We start from the raw sequence: 20,754 nt of genomic DNA, 5'->3' as shown, positions 1-20,754 counted from the left end.
GTGCATTTCCTGGTTTGAAGGAGAATCTGTACATGCTGAAGGCTTTCAACTGTTTTATTTAACAGTGCAACGTACACATTTTAAGCATCCAGTACACTTGTTCAGGAAGCAAATGTTGGTTGAAAGGACAAGTCTGTAACAGAAAACACTGGACAGTGTCAGAACAGCGCAGAACATCACTTTACAGGAGAATACATTTTACAGTTATATAGATAACAGCTTCACAGAAGAGAAGAAGCAACCATGTTTGTAACAACATGTTAGGTACCAAGATGAACTTACCTGTGTCACACAGGTAAAACAAGTGATTTTTATCCAAAAAGACAACAACAACAACAAAAAAAACTCCAATAGTTTATCCGGTAGCCATAAATCATACACTAAACACTGTCTTATGTAGTGAGAACACTTTTTCCTAAATACTAAAATATTTAGCAAAAAGATGGCACAGTATCAGTAATGAAAGTATCAAACACAAAGACGATGATGTCCTGTAAATGTGATTTTTTAACAGGACATCTAAATCATGCTGAACATAAAAACACGAACGGAGAACACTGATTTACAGTCACATCATACACCAACGTTTTGTGCAGACATCTGCATTTAACATGAAGTAATGAGAACAAACAGATTTCCTACATGCTAGATAGGTAAACAAAATAGTTCCTTTCAATGTGGAAATGTTCAGATTAAAAGATGGCACAATATCAAATCAAAAATCTCAAGGACATTAACAAATATGTGAAATTCTGCAAATATGATGGCGATATTAAGTGAGAGCTATTTCGCTAGCAAAAGGACATCTTAGTCATGCAGAACGTACGAACAGAAAGACGAAGAACACTGACGTATAGTTAAAACACCATAGACTGATGACGCTTGTGCAGAGATGACATGTATATAGGTTATTTAGAAGAGGTAAGTATCCTGCATCTACTATGGCTTATGACAGGAGACAGATTACAAACACTAGTTATGATGTTCCTAATATTCTCATTATGCATAGGCCTGACAGAGTCCCAGGTAAAAACAGTGTGTTGTGTACTTTGGCTAATTTGCTGTCAGTCTAATTAATTGCGCACTTAAATCTCCTATTAGCCTAGAGATGCAAATAGTCAACATGCATGACGCTATCTGGATTTCTAAACTCTCAGCAGATGTACACTGTTAAGATTAAATCTCTGTTTGCAGCGATAAGTGTTCATGTATCAATTGAATTTGTGATTAAAAGCCTGTTGTTAATTCTAACAGTTGATATGACGCTAGGAGATAAACATACACACACAAAACTACTGTATTACTCTGGGTCTTTTCAAATACAGGTGCTATTGAGTATTTTCTTCATGGCAGTGGATTACTGAACTAGTCCTTCACTGTACAATCCTGAAGTGAAACAAACTACAGTATGCATTAGTTGCACATGAACCGAACTGTTGTCTGTCACAGGATCTTTGATTCGTTCACAGATGTACTGCAAGCCTCCCAGCTCAGATAGATGTATTTGAGTTGCAAAGCGTAGCTATATAATAGATATGCATCTGAAACACTGGAAATTAGATATATGCCCTTTATAAGCACATTTATCATAGAAGCCCCTATTATATTTGGCATGTATTGCCCAACAGAGGCAGAGAGCAGTAACTACAGAAGCAGCTAAGTCAAGAAAAAAGGGGTTTAGTGTTCAGACTAGCTGCCAAACTGTAACATAGAAAGTAATGCCTTCATTTTGAACCTTTTTTAGGTTGATTACTCCCAAAAATGAATCCCATAGAATCTACATACCGCCAAAAACAATGCAGATACTGCACTGTTTTGTTTTTTTTGGATCTCGAGGGAATGTGAGGGGAAAATACAATATCTATAAACAAAATGTGTTCTTTCAGCTTTCTTGTCCTTTTAAACTAGTTTAAGAAAATACACTTTTATTTTGATTATATATAGTCTATGGCTTTTTGGAATTAAACCTGTTTTGCTAATGTCTATCTATTATTAACATTTATTTTACATTATACTAAAAGTAAAATTAATTTACAATTGAATGCATTTAAATATGTGATTTTAAAAGTAGCTTAACCACAACAAACTGCATGAATTTCACTGGAGGGAGTGAAAAGCAAAGCCGGCAGAAGTTAGCTGAGTTTTTTTCCTCTCCGTGTTAAGACTTTAGTCATGCAGAATAAGAAACTGAATTACCAAGATGTTGGATCATCAAAATGGATATTTGTCATTTAAAGATAAAAGCCAGAGTGCAGTAAATGCAACAAGAGCCCAGAGATTACCAAACTAAAAGGTAATTACTGCAACATTGGGAGCAATATGAAACCAGAGTGCAGCTACTGCTGTTTGGTTTTTTAGCTCCAATATGTAGCATTTAAAAATCCATCTTAAGTCAGTTTTCACCAAATATGTTGTCACTGCATTTTGCCTTTGAAGGGCAGATTAGTACTGCAAGATCTTCTAAACAATCCTCAGCAGCGTGCCAGATGAATAAGAACAGGGTCCTCTATTATAAAAAGTAAGCAGTAAATTTTCATGTTTTTCCATTTTCTCAATCCAAGTACCAACATAGCATTCCTTACAGGAGATCATGTCAAATCCCTCCTCCATAACAGCTTTACTGTTACTACTAACAAAAGTGGTCTTACCACATAGCAGACACATACACACTCACACACAGTCCACGTTCACACATCTAATATCTCGAGTCTGACGCCTCGTCTTTGTAGTAAAATATTCTCACTTTCAAAACACCAATGTTATTTTCAGAGTGCTTACAACTACGGCTTTTTAGCAGCTTATAGGCGGATATTAAATAGAACGTCCTATTTTAAAAGGAAGTCCACGACAAACACGTAATCACTGAGAGACAAAAGGAATGTACTGAAAACATATGGCATATTCTTCTTCAGTGTAGAGTTCGGTTTGCTCTGATGATGCGCACACAGAGCCCGTCCTTAAGTCCTCCATTAAAGAGGAAAGGTTAATGGTTTCCTTCCAGTTCATAATGGTTTTTTAAAGAGTTTGGTTGCTGCACGACAACCCGGAAACACTCAGAACATGAGTGGAAAGTTTCCACACAGGGAGCCAGAATTAAAAAAATCTCCTCACATGCATGTTAAATACTTTGAACACTCTGGTCAATGGGTTTCATTTCCCATGATTCACAGCTGTATGTGTTTACACTGAGATGATAACCGTCCACCTCTAACTCTCAGAAATCTATCAGGAAGCTACAGTGTTATGTAGCAGATATGAACACAGGAGGGCACTGTTTACCATTCACTGGGTGATCAGGTTAAGAGATAGTGCTGATCAGGTAACGTGTGTGCTGCAGGAATTAAGATTGAAAGGGGACACAGCCTCACTTCCAGTTTTTTGGATGTAAGTGTCAGTGTCAGTCTGTCTCTGAGAGGCTACAGGTTTAACGCTTCATCACCACCTGCTCGTACGCTCCAGCACCGACCCTGGAATGACATAAAAAAGACAAAAGCAGCCATCATTAGCTATCATACTGTATGGTATATCTGACTCATATACAAAGTGGAACTCACAGCTTACGATGCATTTCATTTCCTCTTTTTCTGTTGTTAAATGTTTGCTAGACTGCACCGAGCAAGATCAAAATTTAAAGGATAAAGCTGATGATATCCTATAAGTGTTATCAGTGTAGCCAAAGCTTGATATGGCTTATTCCTCTGTGCTGTAGACCTCCACTACCGTCCAAAAACTATTAAAAACACACCAGTGAGCCATATTCGTACATTACAGTGAACATCAGCACTGTAATTCAATTATTTTTACTTTAAGTCCAGCCATACACACTGCCCTGCTGCCATAAATACTAACCAGTATTGATTCACAGCTGAAAAAAGCCCCAAACAAATGCACCATTTACTCCTATTTGAACCATGTTTGCCAAAGACTACAGTGCCCAGCTGTTTTATATTATCATGTAGCCTTTTTTCAAAATAAAACTATATATTTGTGTTTAATTTTTAAAGATTTACTCCAGTAGGAACAAATCGTCTCCTGGTTAAGTGCTACAGACTGCTATCGAGTATTAAGCAACAGACTTAACGCATTGTTAGTTTTGATCTGTGGGCTTTGTGGACAACAGGGTTAGGATTACTAGGAAACTATCTTTGTGCGTAAAAGGTAATTAAAGACTGAAACAGTAAGATGTTGTCCTGGACAGCAGCTACTGTGAAGTCACATCAAGAGAAAGTTGGAATAAACAGTGTTGGTTAAATCTGCAACAAAAAAAACTACATCCACATCCTTCACCCGTTCCACCTACTATAAAGAACAAATCGTGTAACATGACTTCAGTTCAGTGAATAACCCAAGGATTAAAAGTCTCACCTGGTGGGAAGGTGATGGCTTCCAAGGGCTGTACTTCCTCCAGGGCCTACGAACAGACGCAAGCCTTCCTCTGAAACAGACACAGTTGTAGTAACATTCAGTCAGTACAGAGAGCACCCTCATCCTGTTGTATAATTCTTGTCATGAAGAGCAGCCAGTTGCTAGGCAATCTAAAAATATTCATGTATAGACAGCAGCTTTCTTTTTCTAGCTTTGAGCTGGATGAGGCCTTGGAAAGAAAAAAACAATGCTTTACTCCTCAAAGTACACAGACTGACTCATGGGGGTAACATAATATTGTCAAGTTAATTATTGCATTATGCAAAGTAGCTTGCACTTGACACATACAGTACAGTAATCCTTCAGAGTGTGGCTGCAACTGACGATTATTTCTATGATTGATTAATCCATTGATTAAGATATAGATGGATTAATCAGTATTCAATTATTTTTTTGGTTAATTCATGTTTTAGTCTATAAAATGTCAGAAAACCATGAAAAATGCCAAAAACAGTTTCCAAAAACCCAAGGTAATGTCTTCAGATTACTTTCTCAATCGGACCAACAATCCAAAATATTAAATTAATGATGACATTAAACAGAGAAATGAAGTAAATCCTGGAAATAGCAAATTTCTGGTATTTTTACTTGATATGTGACTCCAGGGTTTGAGGATATTGTTGCATCTTATAACTCTAACTGTTCACTGACGAGACATTATAAGATTAGGAAAATCTATTTGGGAACATACAGAACATAGACAATCCTTTTATTTTTAGTGTGTGTGTGTCTTTACCTTCCGCACTGGAGTCCAGTAGGCTCGGTGTGAAGTCTTGACTCTGGAGAATCTTTTCTACCACGTCGTCGGCATCCACCCGCGTGTCGTCCATTCTCTTTAGCTGAGACTCCATAGAGTCCTGCTTCACTGGGTGTCTGTGGGGAGGATACTGATGGAGTCATTTTGTGTCTATTTGATCACTAATAGCTTCCACTGCAAACTGAGGATGTGTTTTTTATGTCATAACTTTGCATTTAGTGCTAAAAGCAGGGGTGTGGTAAACCAGTGAGCCGTAGGATTTCACAGAGGGCAGCAGAAAATGATTTTTATAGTTGACTCATTATCACTAAAAATGTTTGTTTTCGGTGACAGCCACACAGTCATCAGTGCTACTGATGGCTACTGATACAGTAGATCCTTGTTTCTCTTTTGATTACCAGCACCTCAAGCTATTTTAAACAATACGTGTCATTGACACCACATAATGAAACAACAGACACTCTTCCTGTGCTCTGCCTCAAAGCTTTTCACCGCTCGACATCTGCTTCCTGAAACGTGACAAACCTCTAAGGTGCGATTATGTTGGACTTTTGTTAACTTCCCCTATATAACTTACTGCTGCTCTATTTTGTGCTCACATATGTTTCTCATGCATTTATTTCTGTCCTTTGCACAGTATCTGCAATAAAAAGATGACAAATGTTTGAATCACTGACTATTAATTAAACAGTACTATTGACAGGGGTTACATCTATACCTTCTTTTCATAAATTGTATTTCTTTATGCTCCTTTACTTGCAAAATGAACTGATTGCTCACCTGTTGAGTCTTTCACAGGACGAAGCGCTCCGGACAGGTGTGCCCGTAGGGTTGCTAGAGGTGGCGGCGGGGGCTGGATGTTCAGGCAGAGCGGGACAGGGTCTGGACTCTCTGTCTCGGTCCTCGCTGGGTTCTGGGATGCTGCCGATTCCTGTTGAGGCGCTCCCCACCGAATGGTTTCTACGGTGGCTGAACTCTGACATACTGGAGGAGCGGGAGTGACCTGTGCTGTAGCCTGACAGGGATAGGCAATGATTCAGTAGCAGTTGTTAAATAATATGCTCTAGAATTACCTCAAGGGTGCTTTAATGTTTTCAAACTGAAATGATTATGCTTTTCCTCTTGTGAAGTCGGTAAAAATTGATCTTTAATCAGCAGCTCTTAATATTTTGCCATCTCAACTCCCAATAGGGTATTTCAGTAGATCTGTCAGCAGGTTTAAGTATCTCTATGCCCTGAGAATCCTGCAAAGGTGTATTATAGTATGTAGTAATAGCACCAGAAGTCTTAACTGCATTTAAACATTAATGAAAATGGATCAATTTGATATCATATGCACATAAATCTCAAATAATTGCTTTCCCAATGAAGACAAATGTAAAACAGATATACTGTCTACCATCAGAATTAAAATATTCATTCATAAATCAATAATCAGCTATTCTTATGAAGCATTATACTGTTGCTTTTTTTTCTAAACCCCTTTTGCTGTTGTGCAGATTTGCAACTTGCAGTGCGTTTAATGATTTAGCAGTTCAGTGGAGTTGCAGTGACACCCACCCACACACTGCTGTCCCTGTCATCAGCGAGCCATTTAAAGTAAGAGACATCTCAGGGCATCAGTTCAATGCAGCCATGGAGGAGCAAACTTCCCACACACTAACAAGAGGTTCAAATAAATCTATTGAGAGTTACACTTAACAGGAAATACATTTTTAAAGTCTAAATTAGAGAGCCATTAGAGCTGTTTGCAGTACATCTCTGCACTTCCTGTGATCTTTTATTACTGTCATCTGATCTGTCTGTAATGGAAACTAGAGCCTCAGGTCTGAACTCTCCGGTGGAGTGTCACTGGAAAATTATTTTATCACTTCCCTCCCTCCTTCTGGCGTGACGAATCATGGAAGCTCCAATAACACCGTGTTTGTCATGAGGCAGACTAATCATCTTGAGTTGCACATACCAACCCGTCCCCCTTTATAAGCGCCCCGTGACGTTTTACCCATTATTCCGCCACCTCTAGTAACCCTACCGTTGATCCGGCAGACCAAAATCTGAGCGTCTGAATGAAGCTTGAAGTTTATTTCCAAGCAGAAACAGCCTTACCTGAGAGTTTGGACTGTTGGCTGGCGTAGCTGGAAGTCCGTGAGTGGCCGCAGCCCGCAAGCTCATCTGAAACAACAGGACACTTCCCTTCTCGACTCTCGGCTAGATTAGAAAACAGAAGAAGAGACAGATGTAGCACGACGGAGGCTGAAAAAGCTCTACAAGAGTCTGTTATATTGGAGAAAACTGCCATCACTTGCCTCTGTTTTAGAAGTAATAAACACCAAATCTGTGTAGTATCACATATACATTGTAAATTAAAGTAAGAGTTGCTGAAATAAGTGATCCAACACGTGTTCTGGTTAGAATTATGTTTGACCAAAGTCAATCAATAACATCAGCAGCACAATTACAGGTGTCAACTGTTCTCTGCTTTGCAAAACATCCAACCTCAGATATTCATATGACTGTATCTGTATCTGGTCTGTTGTCAGAAATACAGTCAGATTTTATTTGAAATCATAGACATGGACCCATTTTGTGCTGTTTCTTCCATACTGTATACACTCACTTGGTGTTTTAAATTGTATGCAGTCTGGATACTGTCAATGCAGTGTTTATTTGCACCCTATTGCTTTCAACTGGCAACATCAGCAACATATAATGCAAAAATACAGAGAAAACATCCTCTTTGTGTAGACAAATAACTTCCAAGGTGAGAAATACTACAGACCAGCACAAACACAGAATGATTCTAACACATCGTCCTTCATTGAAGCATCCTTGAGTGAATGAGTGACCACACCTGGCAAGCGTCTGGTCACAGTACTTTCTTGTTTAGAAGAATGGCTGCAAATAACAGGTTACCTCCTTATGAAATCCTTTCACCATACTTTGCTTATCAGTATTGCAACACAAGTGATTCTGCAATCTGTGATAACACATCACAAGAAAATGTGTGACTGAAGAGGAAGTTTTGACAGCTGAGGTGAAACAGTGTGAACAGTCTGAAAAGTTTGAGCCTGTTTAGAACTCGTGCAGCAACATGAACACGTGCAACCGTTTTAATGTCAAATGGCCAGACCAGTAAAAGGCAGAGCTGTCAAAAAGCTAAACATTTTAGAGTTCAAATGCCTGCAGGGAAGGAAATGCCTCTACCTTAGCAACACAACAGAAAATAGAAAAAGGCCATTGAAGGACACACACGATATCTTAATGGATTATTTGTCTCAGTCTGTGTCTCTCAGAATAAGCATCAGCAAAAAAAAAAAAATCACCACACATCCTATCTGAAGTGAAAGAGAAAGCTCAGACACATGTAAGTTAATATACCTGCACCTACAATGCAAACCTGCATAGCCAGGACATGATGATGATGCTAAAGAAGCATTATATACAACCAACAAATACACACACGTGCACATGCAAGCACACAGCCCCCCCTTAACAGATTTGAGCACAGTCCTATTTTTAACCATGTAAGAGCCTACAGGGTCAGAGCAGATTGTAGCTAATCTAAAAGAGAGCGAGTTTAAATTATACATGAAAAAGCTGCACTACACTGAAGCTTCCAGGCAGAACAAGCATTCAACATACATGAACACACACACACACAGGACAGGAGAGGAAGGGGGTGGGGAGGGGGGTGAAACAGGAGAGAGAAATGTAGCAGAAGGGGACAGCTGGAAGAGCAATATTTTCATAACACTGAATGGGAGATAAATAGCGGTTACATGGATCCAACTGTCATGACATGAGCGTGTGAACACAAGTGATCAAATGAACTCCCCATAAATTTCCAGAAAATTGAAATAACTACATCGTGATGTGCTGCAGCGTTGTAAAGAGTGATGCTTTTCTTGGAGTGTTGGAGGTTTGAGTTCAACCAAGCTGCAATAAGCACCTACAGCTTTTCTAACTAGTTAATTTAACCAATACACCAACAAAGAAGTACTAAAAATGGGCAAAAAAAAATCAGACTGGACATCACACTTAGAGTAGATGTTAGTTGCCAAACTTGGTGACAAATAAGGCTTTCCGTCCTACAGCTGCTTCACAATAAAAGCCTTCCAGTCATTTCCCTGTGTAAAAATTCTTAATGTAAAGCAGCGGCAGGGCAGCTAGCAAAGGCTAGGTGTGTTTTCAAAGTTGCTAGGGACACAACATCGGGGCGAAATATGTAATAATGTGTCAAATCAGAGGTTGTGGTTTAGTTCATTTTGTAAACAACGTACAGTACATTTGCTTGCTATAAAGTGCCAATAAGGGTGAAAAAGGAATATAACAGAACTATATCAGATAGTGATACTTACAATAACTTGCATCCTCCCCTGTTCTGAACTTGGACAGTAAACTTGGATTATAATCACTCTAAAATTATATGTGGAACCAGATTACCGTCTCTTAATCTGTCATTTTGTTTGTTTGCTAGAAAGCTATATACATAGAGTAGAACTTGACTGCAATGACAAGCGATGAGGTGACGTTGAGCGACTTCACTCATGCAGTGAGCATGCTTCACACAGCACACTGACTCTGTATTTGTCTGCAGCACACAACTCTACATGTGGGATTAAAATCAAAATGGAATACTGTTTCAGCCTTTTAATTACAAGCCAAAATGCCGGGGGGGGGGGGGTATTTTAGCTTTCCTGAAAGCTGGTAGGAATGTACACATATCATTCCGATGTAAATCTACAAAAACAATGAGCTCAGCGTGCAATGGGATGGCTGAAGTGTGCTGTATCAGGAGCCTGTAAATGTTTAGAAAAGCAAATGGGATGACTAAGCAGAGCACAGGAGTGTAATGTGGCGTGGTCGGTCTCACCAGAAGAGGCTTTCTGTGAGTCCCCTCCCCTCCTCTCCTCCAGCAGGCTCTCTCCATCCCCCTGGATCCCTATCACTGTGGCTGTGGAGGGAGGCCTGATGACAGAGGACAGACAATGAGGCTTTATTTCCTCTCTTGTATTTTAATGTGTCTGTTTTAAATAATTCTTAAGAAAAAAAAATACAAAGTGAGAAAGACAAAAACAAGGGGAAATGGGGCACAAGAGGATTAAAATAAAATAAAAAAAAAAAGATTAATGGAGAGACAGGTTAGGTCATAAAATATTGTCATACAGCTGTAGATTCTTAGTGTTTGAACACATGCTGAAACAAAAGAAGATACAGCTTTTGGCACAAACATACAGCCTACTGAATAATTTTTAGGTCACATTTTGCCCTTAGGTAAAGCAGCATTTCTTTCTCTGTACTGACACATACTTTCACTGAAAAGCATATTTCTACTAGAAGAAGCTGTATGATAATTTAAAAGTGTATCACTTGCAGGGTGAAACCTGTGATTTTGACATGTGGGAAACTGATTATTGGATTATGGAGACTTTTCCAGGTTTGAAAAAGCACAATGTAGGTGTTTTAGGTGTGGTAGCTGTTAGTGTCACACCTATACACTAGCATTTTTGGAACAGCTCCTGAACAAATGCATTTAGCCATATCATGTCATAACTTTAGAACATTTATTCCTATAAAAGACAAAGAGCAAAAGAACAAAAGAACAAAGAGGACATGGCTTTAAATTACAGTGCGGTGTAGGTCATGGGTTGGTTTTGGTTTTCCTAAGGTACCTGAAATATCCAAATCTGAGAAGGTCCACTGTGAGCACAAGCATTAGAATAATAGTCATCCTTAAACCACAAGCTTTTTTGGTCTAAACGCTTTTGCAATTAGATGATTTTTCGATCATATTAAAATAAGAAAGTTTAACTTTTTACCTAACAGAACCACAACTCACCAGATTTAACACTGTATAAAAGTAGAAAAATGTTACTTTCACTTACGTTTTAAAGCAGGGGTCCCCTGACATGAGCTGCGTACTGATGATAACCTATTAACAGAAAAAAAACAAACTTAGTTGTACTTAATGCCAGCTTCACAAGACCAACTGATCATCAAAAGCTGTAGAGAATCTGCATTCCCTGATTAACTCAAAATGTTGAATTAGGATTTTTTCAGAAGGAACTTTGTCACAAATTAGGGATTGTTATAATGCTTCATGAAATGTCACAGAAAATGGCAGAAGTGGTAAGACAGAAATCTACATTTTCCCTTTATTTTCCACAGCTGATACTGCTCTTCTTCAGTGGTTTATTTCTGGCTACAATCTAATGGACCACCTTGGCATCTGGCCATTGTTCTTGTTAGCAATGTTAGACGTTTATGCAAAAACGCTTTCCCTGCTAGTTCCTAGTTAAGCAAAATACCAGGCTTGTATTCAAAACACCAAGGTGTCCTAAAGAAGTCAAGACGGCTGTGGATGTTTTACCGTAGCTTCAATGTTACCTTGAGAATGGAGTTGTCCTGACGGGTGTTTTTGGTATCGTAGCCTTCCAGCAGACATCTGCGGGTTGTGTTCCCTGAGCCAGCAAACTCTGCTAAATTCAGATCTGCAAAACCGAGCTGTAGAAGAAAGAATGACACAAGATGACCTTCTGTCTCTCTCAAGAGACTGATCTTTTACCCAATCAGCACTGTGACAATTTCTGGATGTAAAATGACAAGTCTTCACATCATCAAACTTCAAGGAAACTGAACAATATTAACACTTTTGAACTTTTCACCTTGTTTGAAAAGGACAGGATCTCCAATTGCTTTTTTCTTACATGACTGGCTGGTAATCTGCTGCACTTTTAACATTCAATAAAAAATGATTTTATAAAGTCTGAAGCGTGTAGAAGAGGTTTTGCATGCTGAGTAAATTACTTTCAAATAGTGAAAGTGAACACATATGACATAATGAGCCAACCTGCAGGCATCAGAGACCATCTGTTTGCCGAGGGCTCGCAAGACTATCTACATAAATATGGCTGATTACTATACATCTAGGTGACCTGGAGGTTAGGTAAGGGGATGGGGGTGGGATAACAGAAGCATGTGTGGAAATACCTTTGCATAAGCCTTTCCACCTTTAAGCTCCTGGAAAAGACAAACATAAACGATTAAAAGGTTACTCAAAAAAAGTCTCAAATCATTAAATAGTCTTGAGGCTTCATTCCTGGTCCTGTGAAATGTGGCGTTATACAAGTTATTGAACTTCAGACTAATAACTTAGTAATTTAAAGGTTCTCTGTGGAGTTTTTGACCACTAGTAGCCCTATGAAGCACAATTTAAACATTGGTTGTTGGTATTTTGCATATGTAATCGGATTCATGCTGTTCTGCTCATCGGTCGTAACACACCATCAAATTTGCAATGCACCAAAAAAAGTAGTGAAGAAGAACACTACCAACAAGCAAACATGAATGTAAATAATGCAATATTATAATTAAAAAAAATCATCTCTGCAAATGTTTTATGAGGAAGGGAATGCATTCAACAAGTTTGTCAGACCTCGAGGATAAACACAATGTGTTTTGGTTAGAAACAGAAGTTTTGTTTACAAGTAAACTTCACACGGTTCCTTAAAAATGAGCTGGAAATATTAAAACAGCAATAATAAAATTTTACGAATGTGCTCCTTTGCATCATCAGAAAAAGTACAGCATAAAAGTTATTCAGACTAATAATTTAGTAATTTAAAGGTACTCTGTGGAGTTTTTGACCACTAGTAGCGCTATGGAGCACAATTTACACAAGTGAGTTTCTGTTTTGTTGGTATTTTACACATGTGATCAGTTTCACACCATTTCACTGACTGGAATAAAAGGGACACTTTTTAATCTCTTCTTAAAACATACTTTTACAGATGTGTTTTTATGTGATGTCGTCTTTCACTGTCTATTATTATTTAGTACTGATGGTTTTAATTCCCACATTGCTCTCCTTTTCTTTTGCTTTACTTTATTCTGTGAGCAGATGTATTTTGTTTAAACACTGTAATTTAAAAATGCATTTCATTTTCATGTGTTTTTGCTTTGTGATTTGTGTTTATAAATGTGCAGACGATGTTAAGCAATTTGTAAACAATGTTTTTAAAAAGTGCTATGTAAATAAAGATATGGTTATTATTATTATTATATTATCCTCATTCTTACTGACGTTTTTGTCCCACATATACTTCAAAACTATGCAACATAAATTCTTGTAACTGCACAGAGCACACTCGTGTTTAAGGCTGAAGGTTGAAGGATAACAAAAGGATGAGCGGCACAAGATTTCACATTGATGAGTCAGTTTTCTTTAGAATGCTGTGCTTGCTATCTGCTGTTTGGGAGACAGTTCACATTTCACTCTCAAGTTTCTAATTGCCACACAGAAATTGAACATAACCAATATCAGAATTTAATCCAGACAAAAAAAATCAATGCTACAAATTTGCAAGACACTCCTCTTTATCGCAGCCTTATATTAACACCAACAAGACCGATGGCTTTTATATTTGCATGAAACTCTTGCCTGATTCATCTTTAACCTGATAACATTTGTTAGCATTCAAAGCATGACATCGTGGATCTATACCATAAACATATTTATGTCTGAAGACTCATACTGTACCTTTCTGACAGATACACGACACACACAGGGGTCCAGTACACCTGTCCCTGCACTGGCACTCATCTTACAAGGAAAAGAGAACCTCTTCCTCCATCGAACACAGTTGGCCTGCACCGGCTCCCTGTATGAGGAAATCACAAAGACTTCTTTTAGCACGAGGCAGGCTCAGATATCGCACAGTCTGTGGGCTCAAAGCCAATTTCACAGATTTTACATAGACATAGGCACAAACTTTCATGTGTCTGTTCAACTAGAAAGCCAGTTCATTTTCTTTATAAATTATAGATATATTATTATATACATTATAACTCATAATCCACAGTTTGCCTCATTGATGCAGCACATGCTACACATGAGAAAGAACTAGGTTAAGCTTAACGATTAATTATTGACCTTGGAATTATTAGTTTGACAAAAAAATTCTAATCACAAGGTCCACTTACAGGTCATTTCTTGAGCTTTCAGACACATCTGGTGGCCTTCATGAGCATATGCAAGTTTATTGAGTTGTCACAGAGATTGTTCAGTTGTTGTCATGTGACCTAAACTAACGGTTATTTTCAATATCAGTTAATCTGTCCATTATTTTCTCGATTAATCAATTAGTTGTTTGGTCTATAAAATGTCAGAAAATGTTGAAAAAATATCAATCACTATTTCCCAAAGTCCAAGGTGACGTCTTCAAATGCCTTCTTTTGTCAAGACCAACAGTCCACAACCCAAAGATGTTCAGTTTACTGTCATAGAGGACCAAAGAAACCAGAAAACATTCATATTTGAGAAGCTGGAATCAGAGAATTTAGACATTTAAAAAATTGATTAATCATTGTAACTCTACAAATGTTTACAACTATAAAACACAAAATTGGGAAAATGTGTAACTATAATGACTCATGTCTAATACTCTCTCAGTGTTGCATATAACACCACAACAGATTTTCTTCTCAGTGTTCAAAAACATTTTAGTAGATTTCAAAGATGATTTTTTTTTTTTACTGCAGATTCATAAAACTGATCTACTGCCTTGTCTTTTTCTTTCCTGGTTATATTTCTGTTTAGTCATAAAATGTGGAAGCACAACTTCATGTAATCTTAATATCATTGTTACATAACACTTAAAACCACTTAGGCTGAATGACTACTGGATTACCAATCCTTACATCTCCTCCCTGCTACTGAATCAAGCTGCCAATACAAGCTTATGTGCTTATCCTCAGATTTTTCTGGGCTCTTAATAAACAAGCTAATTAATTACAGTCCTGTTTTCACCTATTGATTCATCGGACTGCTGGATCCTGGGGTAACGGTGGCAGGTGCGGCTTGTATTGACATGAGAGTAGGAATCGAAACACGTGCGCACACACATCCTCGGCCAATAACTAGAGGTTAAAATGAGAGTAGTAGTCTACTCTCAATGAGAGGAGGAACTGAAGTGAAAGGGAAGAGAAAGTGTGTATGCGTGGGCAGCATTACGATATCCCAGATGGCCCCTCTCTCACTGGCATCGTCTCCTCTCCCACTCACCTAACCGACTCCCTTCTGTCAAGACAGCCCGAACGCAATGCATTTCTGATCTACTATTCTTGGCTTTAAAGACAAGCAGGGCTGACCACTCTTCCTCTCAACAAATGCAACAAGTAAAATAAATATTTGAAAAGACTTTAAATCTGAAAAAAAATGCCAAAATAGACATAGAAGACAGACAGAAACATACTGTATTGTTGATGACATAAGACTTAAAAGATTGAGTAAGTGTAAGGATTAGATGGTTAAGACTGACTATACAGGCCCGTGCTGTGCATTGCATCCCTGCTTCCATATGCATGAAGAGCAGCAGATGCGTGACAAATGTTTTACAAACGCTGACTTTATCCTGAGGTTGATAAATTGAGTGAACTTCCAGAGTCGGAGAGAGGGAACTCCCAGCCAGCTGGACATTGTGTGCTTTGGAAATTCTGACTTGATTACATGTACTGTTAGTTCACAGCACTTCTCAGTGCAGTAAAATCCTATTAGTGAGCGTAAGTCTGGTTTTAAGCACCGACGGAGGACGTCTCTCTCATCTCTCTACATGCGTAAGATGTTCAGCTGCAGCTGCTCTCCTAGAATCTCAGAAACACTTCGGTACACAGAAAACAAATCTGTTTCACATGGATTTGATGTGTGTTTTTTCTTCTTTCTGTGTCTTAGCAGCAGGTCTGAATCTATCCATAAAATTTCTCAAAGAAGAATAACAAGGGAACTTTGTTTTTGGGCAGAGACGAAGGCGCAGTCTTGATGACAAACCACGCCAAAGGAAAACAAGGGCTCATAAAACAACAATCCACACTTCCCTTACACTCAGAGATGGAGTGACTCAAAAGAGCGTCACTAGAAATCTAATTTAGAGCTGCAGAAAAATGTAATTTAATGACTCAAGCTGTAACATTTCAGAACATTATGTTTTAATATGAATCTCAACTATGTGAACTTCTCTGTCTGGGTTATGGGATTAAAAGTACATCGTTTCTTGACATTCATTTCTTGCAGCGGCTGCTCACGAATGAAAAAACAGTGCAAAGAAAATTGCAGCAATAATAAAATGATCCTATTACCATCCTGATTCAAATTATCCCACACACAATGGGCCTTTTTATTCACTATAGAGCAAACAGAAGGCATGTTACATAATTAGGGTGAAGCCATCTAATCTCTACAGTCTCACTCCAAAACAATGCGTTTTTCCTTTCTTTAGTGGTAGAAGCCAGTCGGACTGTAACTGATGGGTGAAAGTGCAGAACCGGTTACAAAAGAGAAGACTGTGTTTACTTGTCCCAACTAGTCAGCAGTGACAACATTGTCCCGACACTGTTGTGTACAGCAGGATGACGCTGAATGACTAATGGTAATTTCCTTTCATGGCAAAGTATTTTATGCCATCTTCTAGTTGCTTTTGACAACTATTTGGGTGTAAAAATGAACAATTATTTGTGAATTATCACATTTACACCACCACATGAAATCTGGTGGACAGTTTACACTATTATCTAACATTTTATGGACCAAACAATTGATCAAGATTACAGCTGCAACGATTGGTTGATCAACAGAAAATTAATCCCCAACTACTTAATCGATTAATCGTTCTCTTGTCTTGTTCCAGCTTCTCAAATGTGAAGGTTTTCTGGTTTCTTTAGTCTCTCTCACACTCACACACACACCTCTGAGAAAGCCTCTTGCATTCCCACATTTTATAGACCAAATAACAAATAAATTAATATAGAAAATAATCGACAGATTAATCAATAATGAAAATAATAATTAGTTGAGAAAGCACTTCTGTATGTGACTTTTGGGGGTTAAAAAATATCAGTGGTGGAAGAAGTATTCAGATCTTTTACTGAAGTAAACCAATACAGCAGTGTAAAAATACTCCTTTACAAGTAAAAGTACATAAGTGTTAGCAGCAAAATGTATTTCAAGTATTAAAGTAACAGTAGTGATTTGGTCCCTCTGACTGATATATTATTTATATGACATCATTAGATTATTAATAGTGAAGCATCAGTGTTAGAGCAGCATGTTACTGTTGTACTTGCTGGAGGTGGAGCTAGTTTGAACTATTTTATGTACAGTTAGCTAGTTTAGTCCAGTGGTTCCCAACCTAGGGGTCGGACCCCTCCAAAGTGTCACCAGATAAATCTGAGGGGTTGTGAGATGATTAATGGGAGAGGAAAGAAGAAAAAACTAAGTTCTGATACACAAATCTGTTTTCAGTTTTTGGACTTTTTCTCTAATCTTTGATTTTTGCTGAAATATTGGATCGTTTGAACATTTATTGGAATGAAACCATGTGAGAAGTTTAGAGGGAAAAACCACTATTTGGGGGAGCTGTTAACAACTCATAGACATCTGAAATGTGACCCCGACTACATCCTGCTTTTCGCACAAAGAGGAACACTACACATCAAAAAGGTTGGAAACCACTGGTTTCATCTTTAATAATGTGTTGTATTTTAAAAGCTAGTTATATTATCCATTGTGTCAAATTTTCATCTGAAAAGTAGCTAGAGCTGTCAATTAAATGTAGTGCAATAACAAGTAGAATATTTCCCTATGAAATGTAGTGGAGTAGAAGTATGAAGTAGAATAAAATGGAAATACATAAGTAAAATACAAGTAGCTCAAAATTGTACTCGAGTAAATGTACTTTCCACCACTGACAACTATGCATTGTTCTTGCATTAGCACTAAAGCATCAGTTGACATGGCCTCATCAATATTAATCAGTTGAGTATGCAACAGAGTCAAACTCCTTTCACCTACTTCACTGGAAATGACTGGGGAATATTGATTAGACAGCAATAAATAAAGGAAGCATATTTGGCTTTGTGGCAGTTACGTGACTTGCCAGCTGCACAGTAATCAATTCCACAACCTCAGCGAGGAAGTTAGCCTATGAAACACAAAGGTGTTATGAATATGAAGACAATACGAACTAATACACACGCTCATTGTTACACAGGGATGATGTTTGTTTCCGCCAGTCGGTGTTAATTTGTAGTTTATATTTCTGCTTAACATTTAGCCTTCTGGTTAAAATCTCTGGTCGGACGGTGACGTTAAATTTGGCCGTTAATAACTGACATTAGCTGGTTAGTAACGTTAGCCTGTTAGCTCGTAACGTAGCTTTGTGAGCTAAAAGCTAATGTAACTGTGTTAATTTAACCTGCGAGCAATAAAAAAAGCAGGTCCAGACAGTGTGTTTCATGCCTGTATTAAATAAAAATCAAACATCCTCACCGAGAAGACTCCTCGGAGAAGCCGCCGTCCAGCAGTCTGACTTTACAGAAGAGGACACCGTTGACAAAGGGGACAGATGACAGCTCGTCCAGCTCAAAATCCACCTTGAACTTGAATTTCTTCTTTTTCATCATCATTAAATCCATACACAGTCTCAATGCTCTTGAGAAGATGCTCCAGTCTCGCCCGTCGCTGACATTACAGCCCCATTGTGTCGTCGCACCGATCCAGTGTAGTGTTGTGGGGGGATGTGACAACAGTCAAATGTGAAACTAAACACAGAGCGACTTCCTGTTGTCATTATTCAGAATAAAAGCGGTTTTTGAAACACATTAAAGGACCAGTCTGTAGAATTTAGTGGCATCTAGTGGAACAGACTTGGCAGAAATGGAATATAATATTTATAAGTATGTTTTAATTAGTGTATAATCCCATGAAAAATAAGATTTGTTGTGTTTTCATTACCTTAGAATGAGTCCTTTCTATCTACATAGGGGGCAGGTCCTCTTCCATGGAAGCTGCCATGTTCAAGCCACAACTGGGGCTGAAAAATGAAGCCAACAGAGAAATGTCAATCCCATGGATGTATAGTAAGAGCTGCTCAGCCTTGCGGACAATTTTTTCCAATGGTCACTCAAGGTATTACAGCGAAAAATCCCCCTGTGGCCCAAAAAGCATTTTGCCCATAGACCACAATTGTAAAAGAGACGTCTGTAAAACTGCAAACATCAATTATGATTCTTTCTGTTGTGAACTTTTGATCCATGGAGGTTTTATATTTGTAAAATGTTCCTCGAGCTAAGAAAAGCAATTTAAAAATCTGTGACTTCATCTCAATGTAAAGTCTATGGGCTGAGTGAGAACTCGCGGGTGGGGCCAGCGGGGGAAATACTACTGCGCATATTCAGTGGGCCACACAACGCAGAAGCAAACCCAGCTAAAGACTTTTTTGGCGTATGTGCCAGCCAAGCAATTCCTATAGGATTGAATGGGTGCCATTTTTCCGGTATCAAGCTCTTATAATACATCCATGGTCAATCCCCATAGACCCTATTGTTAAAACTTTATAGCAGAAACAAACATGTTTACAGCCTGATACGAAAAATGCTTTTGGTCTCTTTAGCTTATTTCCCTGTTCATGTGCGGAGGGGTGAATTTTTATATAACTCACCTGTTTAAATTTTTTATTAAGGCTTAAAGTTATGCATAATTAAGGGCTTGGCTACTTTGAGTGACAGGGGCTACCATGGTGACAGCATTGGTTAGATGACATAAATATGGCGTAACCCCAGATTCACAAAGTATAGTCATAGCCGTTGCTATTTCAGTTTGTTTTCAGCTCATGAAAGTTAATTGTAACATTTTGGTCACCTAAAAAAGTCTTGTTCAGCGTTTGTACTAAAAAAAACCCTGCATTAGCATTATCACAGGTAACCATAGACTGTAAATGCATGGCGCTAACCAAGCTAGTAGCTAGCCGCTAGTGTTAGGTTCAGCTTCACCCTGTTGTCCAAATGGTCACTTCTGACTCCAAAAATCCAACATGGTGACAGTCAAAATGCAAACTCGAGGTTTAAGAATGGGAGTCCACAAACCACTGGGTGACATCACAGTGGCTACATGCATTATTTTTTACAATCTGTGGTCATATTGCACCGCCATGTTTCCACAGTAGCCCAGAACATACAAACCAAACATGTTTTTGGGGAGTTTCACGACAGCTGTAGGTTCTCCTACATACTTGCAAGGGGAGGGAGAGGAGAGTGGGGTATTCAGTTAGTTGCAATCTGCAACCTCACTGCTAGATACCACCAGACCTTACAGACTGGTCCTTTAACAAGACCCCTACAGGAAAATAAAAACACATATTTCTGACAGTTTTATTGCACAATAACTTTATAGTAGAAACGTGACTTCAACATAAAAAGTTAAAATCAGTACTTAACAAGAAATCAATCAGTGTCTCCTAACTAGATAAGTATTTTATTCTTTAAACGTTACATGTACAGGAAACTCAAAAATTGTAAAGGTTTGACTTAAATTAGTTGTTTTGTTAAGTGTTGGAAGCCTTATCATCAGCTCATTTGTTTTCTTTTTCAGTAAGTCTTAAACTCATTTAAGTAAATGTATAACTAAAATTGTAGAAATAATGTTGAAGTTCTTCCCCTGCTATTACCTTTTGTTCAATTAAATAATCAACAACACATATAATGCGTCCTTGGGTGTTTAAATGTAAGCGTGTCTCTGCTTT

At 38.2% G+C, this 20,754-nt stretch overlaps 1 protein-coding gene across 1 annotated transcript; it reads right to left on the bottom strand.

Annotated features, from left to right (window-relative positions):
- Positions 1 to 40: 40 nt before the first annotated feature.
- On the bottom strand, positions 41 to 18,790 carry fam102bb (family with sequence similarity 102 member Bb). The gene is made up of 11 exons (XM_042416745.1): positions 18,504 to 18,790; positions 13,722 to 13,842; positions 12,173 to 12,202; positions 11,570 to 11,686; positions 11,068 to 11,114; positions 10,056 to 10,150; positions 7,289 to 7,390; positions 5,963 to 6,197; positions 5,162 to 5,298; positions 4,366 to 4,435; positions 41 to 3,467 (listed from the first exon to the last, which is right to left on the bottom strand). The coding sequence occupies exons 1-11, from the start codon at positions 18,647 to 18,649 to the stop codon at positions 3,425 to 3,427; spliced, it is 1,143 nt and encodes a 380-aa protein (XP_042272679.1). The 5' UTR covers positions 18,650 to 18,790; the 3' UTR covers positions 41 to 3,424.
- Positions 18,791 to 20,754: the final 1,964 nt, after the last annotated feature.

This window comes from Thunnus maccoyii, chromosome 7 (assembly GCF_910596095.1).
Source record: "Thunnus maccoyii chromosome 7, fThuMac1.1, whole genome shotgun sequence".
In the NCBI taxonomy this organism is placed as follows: Eukaryota; Metazoa; Chordata; class Actinopteri; order Scombriformes; family Scombridae; genus Thunnus; species Thunnus maccoyii.
The sequence above is the reverse complement of the archived record's forward strand: the minus strand, read 5'-3'. Positions and strand labels throughout refer to the sequence as shown.